The 16,191-nt window shown below is 40.2% G+C and overlaps 1 protein-coding gene across 1 annotated transcript in view; it reads right to left on the reverse strand.

Annotated features, from left to right (window-relative positions):
- The window catches only part of DCLK1 (doublecortin-like kinase 1), a 328,500-nt gene that overhangs the window by 151,120 nt on the left and 161,189 nt on the right, over positions 1 to 16,191 (reverse strand). Inside the window, 1 exon segment of the mRNA XM_012644043.1 lies at positions 5,320 to 5,419. Within this exon segment, the coding sequence (XP_012499497.1) occupies positions 5,320 to 5,419 (100 nt within the window).

A 16,191-nucleotide genomic window follows, 5' to 3' on the forward strand; every position in this document is an offset into this window, starting at 1 on the left:
ATTAAGTCCTGCGAATGAATCTATGTGGCTGAGTCCAGCTGCAATTCATAGGAGGTATAGTTCAGCTGAGGTGTCATTCACCAACAAGTAATAAGGAACACAGTTTTGAATGTGCTTTGACTTTTATTATCTCATTTATAGTCCATTACAACCCAGGGAAAAAAAGGTGTTTTACAGAATAGGAAGCAGGCTTGGACATACAGAGACCACACAGCAAGTCAGACATAGAGCTTGGATGAGACCCCTGTCTTCTAACACGATTCCAATACTGTTTCTACTATTCTAGGTTCTGCCCTATTTTCTTATCACTCAGAGTTAGGGAAAGCAATCAGGACCTGTGGTGAACGGTGCCTGATACAAGCTTCTGTCTTATCTCATTTAGGAAAAACGTCCCAGGAAAGTGGTCAGGATGGAATATTTCTAGAAACATTTACCAAGTGGACCCTGGGCATCCAATACCATGGAAGTCTATAAAAGAAGCTGAGGAAATGTCCACTCTAGAATCACAAACCCCGGAAGAACACTGTACTCCCAACGGGTCTGTCTAGTGCTGGGAGAAACTAGATTGGTAACCCCAGAGACAGGACGCTGGCATGCACGCACGTACGTGTGTGTGCACACACATCCACACGCCATGTTGCAAAAGTCTTACTGCAGTTTTCAGCTTTAGTAACTTCAGAAGGATAAACGCTACAAACTTGTAAAAAAAAACATCATTTGAAAGCTTATTTATATTTCTTCTATACTTAGTTTTGTGAATGTTAAATAATACATTTTAATTTTAATTTTTTGTTTCAGTCCACATATGCTATCTTCAATCAGAGGGGCTGAAACGTTTTACAATATGGCACACGATACGCTTACAATGCACACAAAGAATGTCGTTTATCACATTACATCTCACACTAAGCCCGTAGTCGAGTAAAGGTAATTTTCACACGTGCCGCTGTGAAATCTACATTGCTCCTAATCAAGCTTGTATGGCAGGCTTTTTCTTCTTTCTTTTTTTTTTAACCCTAGAGCACTACTTTTTATTATACCAATTCAATTTTATCTTCCTAGATATAATCCATCCTGTTAGAATCCTTGTGGATCTTCATTCTGTCTTCAGCCACACGGCTCCCCTCCCCATGGTTCCAACCACACACCTTTAACATTCTCCAACGGGCAGTTCTAACCAAGCTAAACCATATGGAGTCCAAAGCAGAACCCTGGGGTGTGGACTCCCAGTGAATAAATACAGTCTCTACCTTCAAGGACTTTATGGGCCAATTCTAATAGAGATCACCTCCAGCACATTTGACATCAATCTATAAATCAGTTCCTTTTGGACAGGGCATTCAATCCATGAAAAATACAACCACCTACACCACTCAGACCATCCATTTCATCTTAGTCAAAAGGGTTTCAAGTGGGGCTCTGTCGAGTGCACTGTGAAATTCCCAGACTGTCTGACACTATTCCTCTGATCCCTCAGGTGAGGGACCCTCCCTATGAAAGGTAAGATGAGGGGGCAACCTAGTTGCAGCTCTGTTGTTTATGTATTCTACTAACAAACATCATGCTGTAACCGTCAAATTCTAAAGACAGATCCAAACAAACAAATAGAAATTAGTTTACTTGTAACCCAAGTTCAAATAAAATCTGGACAGCTCTCAATAATATCTTCTGTGGGCTGAATGTCGAAGTCCTAATCCCAGTACCTGTGAATGGGATCTTATTTGGAAATAGGGGCTTTGCAGATGTTATCAAGTTAAGGTGAGGTCATACTGGATTAAGGTGAGCCCTAATCCACTAACTGGTGTCCCTACAAGAAGAGGGAAATTTGGGCACAGGCATAGACACACATAGAGGCAAGGTCACATGAAGACAGAGGCAGAGATTGGAGCGATACAGCCACAAGCCAAAGAATGCCGAGGATTGCCGACGACCATCAGAAACTTGGAAGAGACAAGGAAGGATTCGTCCCTGGAACCCTTAGAGGGAGCATAGTCATGTCCATACCTTAATTTTGGACTTTTGGCCTCTGAAACTGTGAGACAATAAATTTCTGTTGTTTTAAGCCACCCAGTTTGTGGTACTTTGCTATGGCAGACCCAGGAAACTAACACAACATCTAAGCAAACATATTTAGGTTTAAAGTAATGTCCGTTAACATCAGAATCGAGAGCACTTAGGAATTGGTTGGTAAAAAAACAAGATGGATGTTAGAAAAATCAACAGAGAAGATGAGAGACACTTAGACTCCTGAGCAGGTAGCAGGCACAGCAGGGCTGAGCCTCCAGATCAGATCTCAGTGAGGCGAGTGGGTGAAGAAACTAGTCAAGCAGTTTTGGTGGGCATTGGCTTTGGGGTTGAGGGGTTGGACAAAAGGTGGCATGCGGTGTCAGGCTCATCACCAAGGAGTCCATCGTCGTGCAAGGTAGACATTTCTCAACAAAATTCTGTCACTTTCTAATGGCGACAAATCACAGATTCATCAGTTTGTCATCGACATGTAAGCAAAACCATGTTGAGCTTCCTGTCTCCAACCTGGCATTTTCCTTGACTATTTTTCATCATTCTAAATTAGACAGCGAGCAGTGCAGGGAAAGGATGTGCCGCCTGTCTATCTATAGTGCTCTAGCCACCATTTCCAAGGTGCTAAGACTCCCCTGATTGATGACGGTATTGCTAAAATGGTTACATTCTGAACCAAAACAAGGAAGGCGTATTTTTCCACATGTGCAAACTTAGGGGAGGAAGGAAGCTCCCTTGTGGTTTCTTGTATTGATTTGGTTCCAATGTGGCCCCATGAAATATACGTCTGTAATGGCAAAGCTCCTCCCTGGAAGGACCTTAAGAGACGTCCCTAGGAGCTTTCCCAGCAGTAATTAGGGGGATGTATTATCGCTAATCCCGAACACACTGGGAGCTGAGTTAATTTTGAAAGATAAAATAAAAGTGCTGCCTTGCGGCAAAAGGCCCCTTCTTGGCACCATTAAATGCAGCGCAGCCCTGTGCAGGGCCAGAGTATTAATTCTGAAGATCTCTGTACCCCCTGCTGACACCCCTTTTAAGGAAGCTACTGTGGAACAGGCCAAATGAAGCATCGATGTGCAATATCATTTAGTTAGTACAGATAAGCTGGGCTAAATCGTGCTCAGAGCACTTAAAAATGATTCAAATGTTAATACATTAGCACTGGAACAGGCTGTACAAGCAACAGGAAAATTGCAGTTGTCAAAGTGTGAATTTAGTCGCAGGGTAAGTTCATCCAAGGAAGTAAAATCTCAATTTAGATTCTTTTTCTACCCGACCCCCCTCCCTTCCCTCTCCACGTGCTTCTTTGAGAATGGGGGAGGACGTTGTTACTCAGCAAATGTGTTTCACACCAAGAAATGGTTATATTCATCAAGGGAGAGGATGTGAAGTTCTCACAAAAGTAGCTTGAAATGGTCTTTCACAGACCAAACCACAAAAGATGGGCAAGGTGTCCTGGGTGTGTGTGTGTGTATGTGTGTTTGTGTTTGTGTACACATCTCTGCATATCTGTATGCATTCTTTCTAATGAGAAAGGTTCTAAGGGGAAATTGCAAGGGATTTTCTGGCAGTTTTCTGTTGTACTTCTCAGAAAGGCCCCCTGCCCGTTGTGGCAGGTGCATGGATAGCTGTAGCATCCTGGCAGAGAGCACGTTGTCTGTGGGGAAGGGAAGCCCGGCTGCGGGCTCTGCAAGCCTGGCCAGGTGGGAGTAGTCCCAAGTCTATTTGGGGGTTAGACAGAGACCCGAGGGCTTGGGAACTGTGGCCTACTCTGCTGATTTGAAACTGAGCTGTATTCCAGCTCGAGTTTGACAGGCTGTTTCTATACCAAAGCAACAAATGGACTTTCATTTCAGAACACACCTGGTCTCTCATACCATTCTATCACGAGCAGCTATTTTCTTTACGTTGAAAGTCAAGGCAGTTTATTTTTCTCAAAATGATGCTGTCAGCTCTTCTGCCTGACTCTTAACATTCACTTGTTCTACACAACGGCAAAGCTGTCTCATCCTTAAAAAGGGGTGGGGTGGGAGAGACCCTCCCTGAGGACTTGTGATATATTTATATAAATCTTTATCCCAAAGGGTATGTCTATCGGAGATAAAGATGGAACGCATTTAGAGAAAATTTATTTAGGGGAAAAGAGATGCCAAACCACTCTTCCAGTTGGGTTCCTTGAACCAAAATAAATCTCTTTAAATGATACATCTATACATACTTTTATTAGGCACTGAAAGTTTTCATGATAAAGGGACAATTTTTCATATTCTTATCCCTCCCTACAAACCCTAAGTCATTTTATATATGAAATAATTGTAGTATTCTTAAATGCATATAACTGATAACATGTATATATGCATATTATATAGATACTATGTGTGAACATACATTTGCAGTGTGAGGGTGAGACCACTACCTCACATCACTTATCCTATTATCATTAGTGCTCAAGTATTGTCCATCTAGTTTTTCAAAAGCTCACGAATTTGCTTTTTCTCTACACTCATCTAGGCAAAAATTTCATTATCATTTCAAAAACCATTTCCAATGAGACAGCATTGGATTTGTCGATAAATATGTAATATTTTCCTAATTAAATTGGAAGTAATATTATCGAGAAGAGTCTCTTTGTTTGCTACAATAATATTACCTATGATAGTGTTAAGATTCTCAGATGATTTATAGTATCAAAAAAAATCATTCTTAAAGTCACAAACCTTCATGTTCGTTTTCTAAGACATGTCTTTCCCTCTTTAGGAATTGTTCCCTTTATCGATTACAGAGAATCACATTTAGTTTCTTAATGGAAGGAAGCTACGCACCCTCACCAATGCCAATGACATGCAAACTTGAAGTATTTAAAGGAAAGGGGATTCCAAACCACATTCCCAGTTAGGAATTAAAGGAGCCCACATGAAAGCTGCGCCTAGACACATACTCAATAATTTTATGATTACAAATCCTTCAGCCATAAATTTTGAGAAAGATATATAATTAAAAATGTAGAAATGTATACCATGGTTTTCTATAAAACATCAATTTAGTTATTAAGTGGTTATAAATTAGCCTTTAGTAATGTATTCTTCTAAATGATTTAACCTTTCCAATTATCATTTCATCTGTTTTCTATATTTAAAAAAAAATCAAAGAAATTCAAGATATGGAAAAGACATGCTGGGTGAGGATCTGAAACTGATTTGGTAGCTTTGGAGTTGACATAATCTTGGCCTGGTGTAGCTCATTTTGGAAAGCCGCCTCAAATTTCCCCTGGTTTTGAACTTTTTTTTTTTTCCTTACCACTTTCATCTAGCAAGAAATCATCCTGGTAACGGAACTTCTCCGGTCCACATGCAATAAAAATGTCATCGTCACCAAAAAAGTCCTGAAGGCACATCACCTACAAGAGAAAAGCATGGCACTCAGCGAGGGGTGGCAGAACACCAATTACGACAATGCGCCCACCCCCACCCAAGGAGACATCTGCATAAAGCCACCTCCCGCCTAATGGATCGAAGGGGTAGCTTCTCCATAGGAATTTCAAAAGAGGGGTTCGAGCATCTGTTACTAGTAAGAAACATGTTCTGTTTCAGTTCTGCAGGAAGATGGGATAAGGGAACTAGAACCGGTAACTGTCATATTTATTACTTGATCTATCAATAGGCTCTGAGGTAAGAGCCCTTTGTTTCCATAACAGAGTGGATGCAGCCACACGTGGCAAAGGAGGTCCCCTGCGCTCTTCTAAATGGAGTGCCCCTTGATAGCAACAGAAGTTAGCATATGGTTTTAACAACAAATACGTTTTTTAGTAATTGATGCTGTCGTATGCATACGATAATCACTGAAGAAAAATATTTCTGTCATAATATGAACATCATAATCTCCTTTAGATCCACTCTACCTCCAGCTGAAAGAAAAATGGAATTCTTTATTAAAGGAATAATAAAGAAATTAAGTTATTGCTGAGGCTTAGACATAGAGATTACGGTAACTGTGCCCACCGCCCAAGCTACGCTTAACTCCAAACCTCCCAGGCCACCCACCTTCTTGTTGTCACGCAAAAGCAAAGTTTTAAAGCTAACTTTGGATTCAACGTATTCTCCAATGAGAACTCTAAGACAGCCAAATATCATTTTGCAAGTAAGTGTGGTCAAAATGAATACTTTTCAAGCACGTTGCTCTCTGTCTTTGGATAGGCTGTGTACTATTGTGTTCATAATATGTATAACACCAACTCTGGGAACACCGCTGATTTCTATCTATTTTCAATTTCCTCTGGCTGCTGGGGCAAATCGTAAGGCAGCCAATTGAAGGCACCCATTCAGGGCTATATAGAATAGACTTTCTAATAGCATTTTCCCCTGGATATCTGAGGGCCAGAGACAAACCTCTCTGCAGTGTGAGATTCCTTTGTCCTGTGTTTACTATTAGCTCCTCTCTCATCAGATCGTCTTCCAAATAATCTCTCATTTCCAAATAATTACTTGGCTGTTTAAAAATGAAATTTCCATAGCAGTTTGATAACCAACATTAAGCATTAATTAGGTATGTCTGTGGCTGTCAGTGCTTATTTTGCCTGTGAAAGCTTGAAAACACTGGTGATTTAGGAGGAACATTGTAATCACTGAGGGAGATGAAGCGAAGGGCTTTAAGAGTGGTGTCTGAAGCTCTGATCTCCTCCTTGGTTTAAAAACAGGCCCTTTGAAATCAGAGTCCACTATCCGTTTCACTCTTCTCACTCTCTCTGACTGCAACCCGACCCTGCTCATCTTCACCCTCGTGGTGGCCTACCTGCTCCTATGCAAGGTGGCATCATCCCAACCAACTCTACACGGCCATTTTCATTTTACATGTGTAAGTCTCTGCTGACTGTCTACTGTGTGCCAGTTAGCAAATTGCAAGATGAAGAAGATATGATCTCTCCCTCAGCAAAAATGTGAACAATTAACCCCAAAGAGCAGTATTTCCTAAAGTGTGGATGATCAATAGATTTTGTGCAAAAGAGAGTTCTAAGGCCAAATAGATTTGAGTTTATCCAATGTAAACAGGTTCCTTTGTTTCCAAACTTCTCACAACCCTTAATGTGCTAATGCACACCATGACTCCAAAGAAGACATAGAAAAATGTATTATTTCCCCAAATTATTTGATTCCAGAACTCTTTTCTCACACAGCATTGTATGGACTAGTGTTCTACAGCAGTGGTCCCCAACCTTTTTGATACCAGGGATTGGTTTCATGGAAGACAATTTTTCCACGGGCCAGGCTGGGGGTGGGGAGGTATGGTGAGCAATGGGTGGCTGTAAATACAGAGGAAGCTTCACTTGCTTGCCCACTGCTCACCTCCTGCTGTGCAGCCCAGTTCCCAACAGGTCATAGACCAACCGGTCCACAGCCCCAGGGGTTGGGGACCGCAGTTCTACAGAGTTCTCTTTGGAACTGCACTGATAGCCATCCATAGGTTTCTCTTTCGTGTATTCTCTGGGAACACAGGAAGGAGAGATCAGTTATCCACACTCCTCCTAGGCAGTGATGTTTCTTCAGCTGATAAATATTTAGTTGCTAATTTATTTACTCAAACATTATGATGTACCTACTCTGTACCAAGCTCTGTACCAAATATCATGATGACAAATCTCTGATAGATGAAAAATGTTGTTTTCTAAAGGAAATCATCTTTTCTTTCTGTATGTTCCCACCATTCTCATTTGAGAACATCAGATGACTAACCAGATCCTGTTCATCTACATGTGCATGTTTTATGCTAGTGCTACCTGGACAAACAACTATCATCAAAACTACAACATGTTACACGCAGGTTTCCAGCCAACTCTCTGCCACCATTTTCCTAATGACCATTCTCCAAGCTTGAGACTTAAAGAACAGAGCAAACAACTATCTGTCTTGGATAGTTTAGGCATAATTTTGTTGGCAAGAGGGAAATGAAACCTGATGAACTGATGTTCTTTCCAACCCCGGGATTCCAAGAATATGAAAGGAACACAGGGATGGTTAAGGAAAAGTAACTGTCATCACCCAGCACAAAAAGACAGGGGGAAGTCATTTCAGTGCCAAGCAACATACATTCATTTCTCTCTCAGTCTTCAGTGACTGAAATCAAAGAATTTGTCGAACTATCAGAAACTTTGATATTTTCTGTGTTTTCTGCTCTGCATCATTTCATCACTTTCTTGCTCACAACTTCCCACTGGGGAAGGTAGGTAAGCTCAGTAGATCAAGTTCACATTTATAAAACTGCTCCTTGTTAGAAGCCTTGGTAAAAGAGTTGACAGCAAAGGAGGCTTAAGCACAAGGTTACAATAAAGATGGATTTGGGATAATCTGCGCACTTCAATCATCCATGCCCTCGCACACCACCACTGACCTAGAGGTACCCATAAGTGCATTCCAGCTAACAAAAAATAATAACATAGCAAGATTTATAACCTTCTTCTCTAGACAAATACACTTTGAGAATTTTCCTTGAAGTGTTACTATACATTCTGAAATCAAGAGATTATAAAGGGTAGGAGAAATGGAAAAGCTATGTTTTGCATAATAATCTGATTTTATATATCTATATACAGTGTTACTCCTTTTTAAATATGATGTTCTCAAAATTCAGTGTAGTTACCAGCTTTAAAAAAAAGTTCAATTTGTGGATTAAAGAAACATGCTTCTTGCTACGAGGGGATGGCGACAATGGACCTCTTTCTTCATCATGAAATCTCTGCTCAGCAGGTGTCAGATGTTGGAAGCATTCATCAAGATTAGATACAGGCCAGACGCAAAGGCAGAGGTATCAAGTTTGAGACATGCAAGATGTCCAACCTATCTGGAGAAGCACCTTTCTGAGCTTTCCTGTTTCACCTTCATGCTCCTGGACCTCCCAGGAGAGTTGGTATTGCCAGGGCCTGCTCTTCTCCGTGGTTTCACGATGAACACGTATTCTGCTCTTGCAATATCTCCCAAATCCAGGACTTTCCCTGCCCCCTGCCCGTCTCCCATCGCCATATCAGTCCAGAGCTCATCCTCCTACCCGTGGACCTTGGCATTCTCTCTTGTGGATTTTCTCGCCTCCTATGTCCTTTCTCTCTAATCTATCCTGTTTAATTCTATCAGTCTACTCATCCTTAGCAAACCTTCAGAATCTCTCTGCATGGCAGTCTTGCCATTCTCGAGTTAATCTTTCTGAGCCTGGCATTGTGGATGCCTCAAAATCTGGCTCCAACCTACCTTTCAAGATTCTGGTTGTTTGAGTTGTGACATAGAGTCTGATACTTAATAAGCATTTGTTAGATGGAGGGATGGATGGATGCATGGACTATGCTCTAACCTGAAATATGTCCCAATTTATCCACTTTACCTATGATCTAAAAAGGGCTTGTTCTTTCCTACTTATGTGGGTTTTTGTATTAATTTTTTTTTTTCTTATTTGGTATCCCTTCCTATCTACTCTTTTCCTATTCAAATCTCTTCTGTAGTCCAAGGCTCAGTTGAAGATTCAAGCCCTACCTTCTCCATCCATTCCAATCCAAAGTAACTCATCCCTGCTCTGAACCACTACCCATCATTCACCATCATTCAATAAATGTTTACCAATCATCTATTATTTGCCAGCCACTGTGCTAGGTCTCGAGGATATGAATGCCTTCACCCTTAACCTCTTCTTTTCCAGTATATATGTCTACAGACTTATGATCCAAAGAATTCCTAACATACTGCTGGGACTCAGTAATTCAACAGAGAGCAACCTACATTACCTTCTAGTGGTTTTGTCAAAGCCCGAAGTCAGGTGGTGTGACTCCAGCCCCTGCTCTGCCAAGTCAGGAAACCCCAGTCAGCTATCTTGAAATGAGTCCTGTTTCTAAAGACCCTAAATTCAGTCATGGCAGAGGCAGAATCTCTTGTTGGGTGCCATTCTTTGGCACCATAGAGATGTCTGCTCTGGCACTAGTCTCCAAAAGCACAGCACTGTCATCAGAGCCCAGGTTCTGAGTTAAATTAGAAAATCTCTTTGTGCCTCGGCGTACCATATCAGTTGTTTTAATGATTAGATGAGTAAAGACCATGAATCTGTAGAGAATAAGTCTTTAATAAATTTTTGCTATTAGTATTTTTATTAGCCCAAATGTATTTTTACTTCCAAATGAGTATAAATCAAATGAATACTTAATAGAAAGGAAAAAAAAATTTAAAGCAAACACAGACCCCGGTGCAATGGTTCATGCCCATAATGCTAGCACTCTGGGAGGCTGAGGCAGGAGGATTGCTTGAGGTCAGGAGTTTGAGACCAGCCTAAGCAAGAGGGAGACCCTGTCTGTACAAAAAATAGAAAAATCAGCCAAGTGCAGTGGCACGTGCCTGCAGTCCCAGCTATTCGGGAGGCTGAGGCAGGAGGATCGCTTGAGCCCAGAAGTTTGAGGTTGCAGTGAGCTATGATCACACTGCACTCTGGCCTGGGAGACAGAGCAAGACTCTGTCTCACAAACAACAACAACAACAAAGGAAACACAGTATGTGGCACGTAGGCACTGTGACATGTTGCCCCTTCTTGCTTCGGGAATAAGAATTCTACCAGTATTATTATTTTGATGAAAAACATACTTGGACTTAGCATCAGTGAACTGGGGCAAAGCTAGTTGAAGTTGGTAACACAAAGGGGGGGCATGGTCTATGCCTCTGATTTCCATTAGGCTCCCACACACAGAATGATGCTGTAGAAAGTCATTTGCAAGTATGTTTACCTGATATTACAAGCATAGTTCTATGAACCATTGTCTTAACTCAGGGCCTCTTGGGATCTGTCACCAATTTTTAGTTTTGTGGAAACCAAAGATGTGTAGTCCTCTGAGAAAACTGTCCTTTACTAAAATATCCTCCACTAGAAAAGAAATCGCATGTAGAATATATACAGTTCATAAAGGAGGTAATCTGTTTATGGCACACAGACCTTAATATTCTATCTATCAATTAATTTTCAGTTCTTATCTAGTGCTTTGATGACTATAAGGAAATCTAACTCCAAAGAAAAACATTTCACTTATTGTGTCAGAGTTTATCTCAAATGGTGCTTAGCATAATGCCATACCCACGGTATCTCAAAAAACATGGGCGATTATAGTTGCCAGATGTGCTGAAAAAAGCCCTTGAACAAGCATCGGGATACCTGGGTTCTCAGACCAGACTTCCCATGATCGTTGTATGAACTTGGACAAGTTACTTAAATTCTCTTGCTTACCAGTTTCTGTATTAGTTCTAATATGTTTTACCACAGTAATTATGTGATAAAGATATAAAGTATGGATGAAAATTCTCTTTTGGAGGTGTGATATAAGAAGAACAGATCTATATGCATTACCATACCTCATCTTCAATACACATTATTGCACTTAATCTTTTTCACTATGAAGGAGACAGACTCCGTTTGACAATAGTCAAATATCCCCATTTTACGGATAAAAAATAACTTAGCCAGATTAAACAGAAGCTCAGTAGAAATTTGAAACCAGGTCAGTTAGAATTCCAATGCAGGCTCTTACTACCAAGTGCAGGAAAACAAGTCTATTCAAATGTACAGAAACACATGCCCTGATGTTTGCGTGTGATAAATTTCAGTTGATAAAACCATATGATCAATAGTTATCACATATATTGTACGTTAATCGTATATAATAAAAAGAGTGTCCAACAAAAACACATTTGTTAAAAAAAGGAAATTTGACTAATTTCTTTAGCTCAAGGAAAACATATTCCTTTTGCTGACTCTCTTTATGTGAAATCTGAATTCATATCTCTTCCATTAACTTGTCATTACGGTGCATACTCGGCCTGGGAGACCAGGCTGCTTATAGGGGAAACAAAACACTAAAGACAGATATGGACTTCCTCTCTTCTGAGCTTCCGGCCTGAGTTGCTCTGCAAGGGCAGAGCTTCAAACAAAGGCAATAAAAGCATCTGCTATTTACACATTTCCAAAGCAGAACCGTGGAATCCATTCCCCCTCACTGGAATGAGATCTCCATGGTGACGCTGGCTTCAGGGAGCTGGGCCAGTTTTTCAGCAGGGCCCAGGCGAGGATATTTTCTTTACAAGAGCGCCCTCTACAAACAGAACAGGGGATATCTCCATAACCCCGGCCACATGTGAAGCCAGGGAAGTCACTTGTCTTTATCAGGTGTCTCTCATTGTGTTAGAGATACTAAAATATTTTATCGTCACCCATTTAACATATTTTAAGTGAGATGATAAACCATCACACAAATAAAAGCCAAGAGATTCATTCCATTTACTGGGATCACTGAGCAGGGCATATTCTTTCTGTTTTAATTTTCTTTTTCATTAAATATTTATTTATAATTTCTCATTCCTCTTGATACCAGTTAAAGATGGTAGACTTATGGGTTTTGTTGTTCACATTTAAATGTGAAACTCTTTACCAAAAAGGAATGCTTATACCTTTTTTTATTAAAAAAAAAAATCTAGGAACCTATGTATCTAAGGTGCCAAGTTAACAACCTTCCTCTTTCTGCACAGTTCGTAATGTGACCATTATAATTAGCTTTCAGTTAAAGCTTGGCACATATGGGCCTCCTCGTCCTGCCAAAACTGAGTTGAGAGGAGGTTCCTCTTCCAATTTCATTCCATACTTGGCTTCTTTTCTCCACTCTTAGCACTGAGCGTTTTTATGCCACATGATATTATAAGTCAACCACTATGAATTTTTCTGTTCTATAATCATGTAATTTTGTATGATTCTGGTTCTAAAATATGTCTACAATTAGTTTTATAGCCAAACACTAGAAACGTGTTATGTTATTGTCATAAAAATACATTCTCCATCATTCCTTTACATTTTCATTTTCACTTTTTCATTTCTTTGATGATAAACTTTACGTGTGATACTTTATTTTATGATAGTTTCTCCCGCTAGAAATTTCCATTAAAAAATCCTTTAAAGAAACTCTGGTTCTTAGCCAAAGAATCATAGATGTAGGAATAAAAACTAAGTAATAATAAAAAACAGAGAGAGAAAAATAAAGATCCTCAAACTACTTTTCACAGGTTTTAAAACATGAAATTCTAAGATACTTTTTTTGTAAAAGTGGATAATATTGTTGAAATTCAGAATAGGCTAGGAGATAACATTGGAATAATAGGCTGATGCTTAAAGAATCAGAAAAAGAAAACTTTCTCCTTTGAAATGCTTGCAAATCATTTGCTGGGTCAATCAGAAAGAAACCACCGTGGGATTGAAAGTGCATTCATTCCGTGGGAGTGTTCTCAGCTACTCCAGTCTACGTGGACATCAGCCGTGTTGTTGAACATACTCTGACGGGGGAGCGTGTCCTTTATGTGCAACACATCACCATCTTGCACAGGTGCAGACGTACCTAAGTGGACTGCAACCTATTCTAAATGATTGATATTTCATTATTTATCCTATTTTTTTCATACTAACATTTCTCCCTCTTTTTAAAAAAATGTGTGTCTTAGTCCATTCAGGCTGCTATAACAAAATAGCATAGACTGAGTGGCCTATAAACAGCAGGTATCTATTGCTCACAGTTCTGGAGCCCGGAAGTCCAAGATCAAGACACCAGCAGATTCAGTGTCTGGTGAGGACCTGCTTTCTTACTGCAGCCTCCCATGGTAGAGGGGACAAGGGACCTCTCTGAGGCTTCTTATAAGGACACTGATCGCATTTATGAGGGCTATGCCCTCATGGCCTAATCACCTCCCAAAGGCCCTACCTCCTAATACCATCACCTTGGAGGCTAAGATTTCAACACAGGAATCTTGGGAGGGAACAAATGTTCAGACCATAGCAACGTGTAAAATGACCCTCTAGTAACAAATACTGACCAGGTGCCTTGGCTCTACCACCTAATAGACACGTCATCTTGGACAACTATTTAACATCTCCATGCCTCAGTTTCCTCATATGTAAAATGGAGCTGTCAGTGCTTCCGTGGGGATTCAATGACATAAGATACGTAAAGTGCTCGGTACCATGCCTGGCTCACGCAGAGCACAGGGATGAGGAGCTACTGCTATTAGTGCTGGTATTAGGAAGGCATAGCAGGTAGGTCTCTGTGTTGGGCACCACTCTGAGGGATTTGGGGCTATCATCTAAGAATAGAATACTGAAAACTCTTGGACATTCAGGGAAAGAGAGGTGTGGAGAATAGAGCTTACTTCAGAAGTTTCCAGTCCTGGTCTCTTGCTAAGTTAAAACTACATCAATGCTGTTAGTGTGTTTGGTTTCTCCTCCTAAGACATCCTTTACTTTTGTCTACCACACTTCTAGAATAGCTTACTCTGCCTGTCCCTCTGTCACTTAAGGAACTAAAGCATAGTTCAAGAAAATGAAAACTGTTACACAGTAATCTCTTTGAAGAGGGTACAAATAATCTCTGATCTGAACTCAGAAGCAAACCTAAATCAATTACCTTAAGATGAGTGTTCAACATTAAGGGTGGCCAGGTCCAAGCATTGGCTTATCTGAACAGTCTAATTGAGCTCATTATTTTCAGAGCTAGAAAAAGAATTAAACTTATATGCTATTGCTGAGAGGATCTCCCAAAAGATCCATGCAAGTAGGTAGCTGAGATTGTGGCATGGCTTTTAAGTAGGTAGAAACATCTTACTATGATAACTGGAAAAAGAAGAAATAAAACTATTAAGAGAAACATGATGCCACTGAATGCAGAGCCTTTTGGAGTAGGAGGAGGAGGAAATCTTTAAGGGGTAAAATGCAGCCTTGCTTAACATTCAGAGAGTGACACTGGGCATAATGCTACTTTCATATGACTCTCAGGAATGCTTCAAGCTCCTATCACCAATGCCAAGAGGTGCTCTGGCTGTTGGTAGCAGGAGTCACAAACACAGAACCAACTGGGCCTAGGCAGGAAGTAGAGAAGAATGAAGGCCAGGCAAAAAAAAAAAAAAAACCCATCGGTGGTGACTGTGGCAAACTGGATAATAAATGCCCATCTAAAGTGGACAGCTGGACCAGGCACAGTGTCCCCATATTATCCTATTTTTAAATTTTTAACAATAAGAATTGTTAAATTTAACATCTCCAATTAAAAAAAAAAATCAGCAGTGCTATATAAGCCTATACAGAATGCTCCTCTGGCCTGGATTCAGTTTTTGCAACTTATGATCTACAAATATATAAAGTTTCAAAAATAACTACACCTTCAAAAAATTTTTCGAAAGTTTACTCTTTTATAAGTTTAGTCTATGTTCTTGTGTTAGGGTGGTCACCACTTGCAAAAGCCAAGATGAAGGACAAAGAAGTGATACTTGGAGATGCTCCTACTAAATGTTCATAAGCTTAGAAAACACCATGAACGGAGACGTTTGGGGAAAAATAAACTTAGAGCGAAGGAAAGGAATCCCCAGTGAGCTGGTGTCAGGTGCTCTGCAGGGGTCTTGATATGCAAGTGATGTTACAAAAGTCAGGCTTCAAACTCAACCCACCAAATCAGTGTGAGGCAACATCCTCAGAGTTTATCTGAGTTAGGTGTTAAAAATGTATTTAAAACAACTAGTTGCTCTCTTATAATTCTGTTGACTCTTACTCAACATCCACACAACCAGTGAATCCTGGTGCTCTGAGTCTTCTTGCAGAGGTTTTAGAAGGAGCCCATGCCCAGCGCCACAGCCCTAAGAGAGAGACTTGACACACAACATTACATTGATTTCTCAAAGAAAACCTTTGGTAAAATTAGATTTTTAAGAAGTTTTGTTAGAAAATAATAATCCAAAGTATTGGCATATATCTGAGAGATAGAAGCATAAAGATAAATCACTTTGCCTTGTATGTTCTTGTGCACTGGCTTATTGCCTATTTTATTGCATAAAATAATATTCCCAAAGCCATGTAAGGGTGCTTCTGCCAGGAATATTTGTAGAAGTCACTTGACATTAAAGTATGGAGTTGGTTGCTTTAAATATTTCTATTTCTATTTTGAATCTACTTCTCTGCATATATAGCTTGACATTAAGAGGGATTTTTTTATACAATTCAAATTAGTTGTCTCAAGTAAATGATGTTTTTCCAACGACGACAATCCCATAAAGCTGGTATTTCCAAAATGATTGTTAGCACCACCATCACCATTACCATGACCATAATCACTACCACTATCATCACCACCATCAT

This window comes from Propithecus coquereli, unplaced genomic scaffold (assembly GCF_000956105.1).
Source record: "Propithecus coquereli isolate 6110/MARCELLA unplaced genomic scaffold, Pcoq_1.0 Scaffold205, whole genome shotgun sequence".
Lineage (NCBI taxonomy): Eukaryota > Metazoa > Chordata > Mammalia > Primates > Indriidae > Propithecus > Propithecus coquereli.